The sequence below is a fragment of the Bactrocera latifrons genome, unplaced genomic scaffold (genome assembly GCF_001853355.1).
Source record: "Bactrocera latifrons isolate USDA-ARS-PBARC rearing strain unplaced genomic scaffold, ASM185335v1 scaffold_350, whole genome shotgun sequence".
In the NCBI taxonomy this organism is placed as follows: Eukaryota; Metazoa; Arthropoda; class Insecta; order Diptera; family Tephritidae; genus Bactrocera; species Bactrocera latifrons.
The window spans coordinates 176,106-179,333 of record NW_017536991.1 but is presented as its reverse complement, the minus strand read 5'-3'; the positions used below and the strand labels follow the sequence as shown (position 1 = coordinate 179,333).

Here is a 3,228-nt window from a genome sequence, read left to right as displayed (position 1 = left end):
TTGCTCACTCATTGTTGTGGGAATTGCAGAATTTTTTGTAAAATTGCGAAATTTAGAAATTTAGTGTAACATAGATCTATATTCGTATATAAATTGGGTATTCCAGTTTATGATCACATTGTTCGATGAACATTTTTCGGTGTCGGTTGTGCTTGTTTTTGCTTGCTTGCGGTGTAAATAAACTAATTAATCAACGACAAAATGGGTTTGACAAAATGTTGTATTTTAATTTTGTGTTTTGCGGGAGTCTTATCCAATTCTATTAGTACATCCAATCGCGGTGAGTCATTCTGCAGGAAGAATATGAACTTTTTCTACAGCAAGTATAATTATTTCTAAATTGTAGGTGAGAATGAGACACAACCCTTCGTAGAGATCGGTGGTAAACATTACCTAATAAATACTACTTCTACGGTAATTTACTTGGAAGTTTCACAATTAAAATTATGTAATTCAGATCTTTTGTTTACAGATGAAGTGGTTCGATGCGATGCTTTACTGTCGCAACTTTGATAGTGATTTAGCTGTAATTGAATCGGAAGCTGAGATGAATGCAGTGAGTTCTTATTTAACCACGAATGGTTACATTGGTAAACAGTTTTGGTTGGGTCTTACCGATTTGTCCGCGGAGGGTAAATTTATGTCAATCAAAGACGGACGCCCAATGTCTTATGCTAAATGGTCAAGCGGTCAGCCAGATAATACTGCTAGAATCGAGGATTGTGTACATCTTTGGCCAATTAATAATATATTCTATATGAATGATAACAATTGCATGGTTAAGCTTTATGCCATCTGTGAGTTGCGTCAACCGAAGAAGAATTGTGACATATATGATTTGAAAAATTTTATTGAAAGATTCATGCAACAAACAAATGTTTCAAACTATCAAAATTAATTCGGTGGAGGTACCAAAATTAGTAATAAAACCGTTACTTCATAACGAGACTTTGTTTTAAATATTTTATTGTGTTATTAGTGACTCGTCAGTGTCGCAGAATGTGATAGCAGTGTAAATATCATTGATTAAGAATCAATACAATCGATACAAAATTGGGCATTGGCCAAAATGTCTGCTACAAAATCTGAAGAAAGTTTTCATATCAGATCCGTATGTATTCATACTTATTTTTAAGATGAATTGTGTGAGAACTGTGTCCTATAAGAATGCAGCAACTACTTTATTGATACGTTTTGAGCTTGCAGGATCTACAGAACAGATAAATAATATTCGACTAACTTGTAGTAAATTAAAGTTTTATAATTATACTTTTGAAGCCGGTTTGGATGGGGTTAGAGAATTATATTCACTTGCAAGAATGAACAAAATAAAAATTGCGCACTTACAGAATTTCATATAATTCAATAAATGGTGATTAGTTTTTCAAAATTTTGCAATTCCTTTTTCCCATAGGCCATCTCCAGGAGGATCTCCGAAAAAAGTTGTCATACGGTGAGGAAAATTTTCTGACACCTTCGGTCATTGCCGGATGAATATTTGTCGAATATTAGGAAGTGATGTATAAAATTCAACCGTCTCGGAGAAATTTCGCTCACCGACTCTGCAAACAGCATGAGTTAAAAAGATCTTACAAACTTATGCACAACCTCCGAAACTAGTTTCCAGTTTAATTTGAAATTTTCGGAGAATATACTCAAATACTTATGTACATACACAAAAAACTCAACCTTTTCCGTATTATGCTTAATCAGAATAAGAAATTACTATAGACATTCAAGGAGGAATTGTTGAGATGATTCAGTCTCATTTTATGCCAAACAGCTGATGCAGCTGTCAAATTGTACCGCATGAAAACGGATCGGAAAGATTTAAATTGAGAGCGAGGAGTTTCCTAAACCTCTTACCATATACTCAGCGCCAGAAGGACTGCACAGTTTCTGCTTGTTGACCAACGCTTGCTGAGCTGAACTTAGACCCAATGATCCAGTAGTGAACTAGAGGAAGCCAACAAAGCTTCTTATTGTAAGTTATTGGGACTGAAGTACCCGTCAAGCTCATCAACATTACTGTATACTGTAACACCGCTGTGGCCAGGCACCCATATCAATCTAATCACAAAATAGATTTTTGCTACAGATAAGAAGTCTAGACATCTTTTCACTATACTTGAGCGCACCAGCAGCAAATTTAAGGCTGATGTCGCTTATCGTATGATGTGATATAATGTGATTGGTAGCACAGAATATATTTAGTGTATGGTAGCGTCAGAATTTGCTAGAATAATGTGTTTAGTGGCATAATACTCGTAACTGCAATTCAGCTGAACAACTGAAATCGACGAAGAGGTGGTGTGTGTCGATTCTACTTTCACGGGTCTTTTCCAAAATTTGGCGCACCATATTTGGGGATCACGAACTCGATCAGCCTTAACCCATTTTTGGATATTTCAACCATAGTGCCAAAGATATCTTGTGGCGAGCATCTTTGGTCACATCGTCCTTCTCTTCCGTCGGGGCGTAAGTGCAAATCAGCGATATGTTGAGGCGAATTGTGACTAGAGTTCGTTCATCCACCGGGGTGAATGGCAGTACTCCTCGACGGAGTTTCTCTCCCACCACGAATCCCATACCGAATTTGCGCTCCTTTATATAGCCACTGTAGTAAATGCTACATGGACCTACTCGTCTCAGCTCTACTCCCGTCCATCGCATTTCTTGGACGGCGGTGATGTCAGCCTTCACTCTAACGAGGACATCAACCAGCTGGGCACCGGCACCTTCCCAATTAATAATAATAAATCTTAGCTTTCCAACACTGTATGGTATGACACGATGTGATTGCTACCACTGGGGACATATGGCTGCAACGACATCTATTGACAAAATACCGAAAGACTTTTCCGACTACCCAATATACATATTTTATTAGGTCTCTGACGCTTCCGAATTAAAAAAGTCTGAATACTCCCAATATTTTGAAGAATAGGTTCTCATGCGAAATTTAAATTAAAAAGGCTTATTATTTTCGGTTCACACATAAATATAACAAAATCATAAATGTTTATTGAAATATTTCGAAAAAAAAAAAACATATTATCGGTATATTGGTCATGAAAAAATATTTCCATATTATTTCGATATCGCGTTGTTTTTATTGTGTATTATATTAAATTTATTTTTAGGTTTCTTCGGTATAAAAAGTTTGTTCTGCTGATAAGAAATCCGATTTTGACATGTTTTTATTTTTGTTTGGAAAGTAAACCAATG

The 3,228-nt window shown here is 36.1% G+C and overlaps 1 protein-coding gene across 1 annotated transcript; it reads left to right on the top strand.

Moving 5' to 3' along the window:
• The first annotated feature begins 201 nt into the window (after positions 1-201).
• On the top strand, positions 202-1,494 carry LOC108971683 (C-type lectin 37Db-like). Its single transcript, XM_018937929.1, has 4 exons — positions 202-280; positions 347-414; positions 473-824; positions 1,415-1,494. The coding sequence occupies exons 1-4, from the start codon at positions 202-204 to the stop codon at positions 1,492-1,494; spliced, it is 579 nt and encodes a 192-aa protein (XP_018793474.1).
• Positions 1,495-3,228: the final 1,734 nt, after the last annotated feature.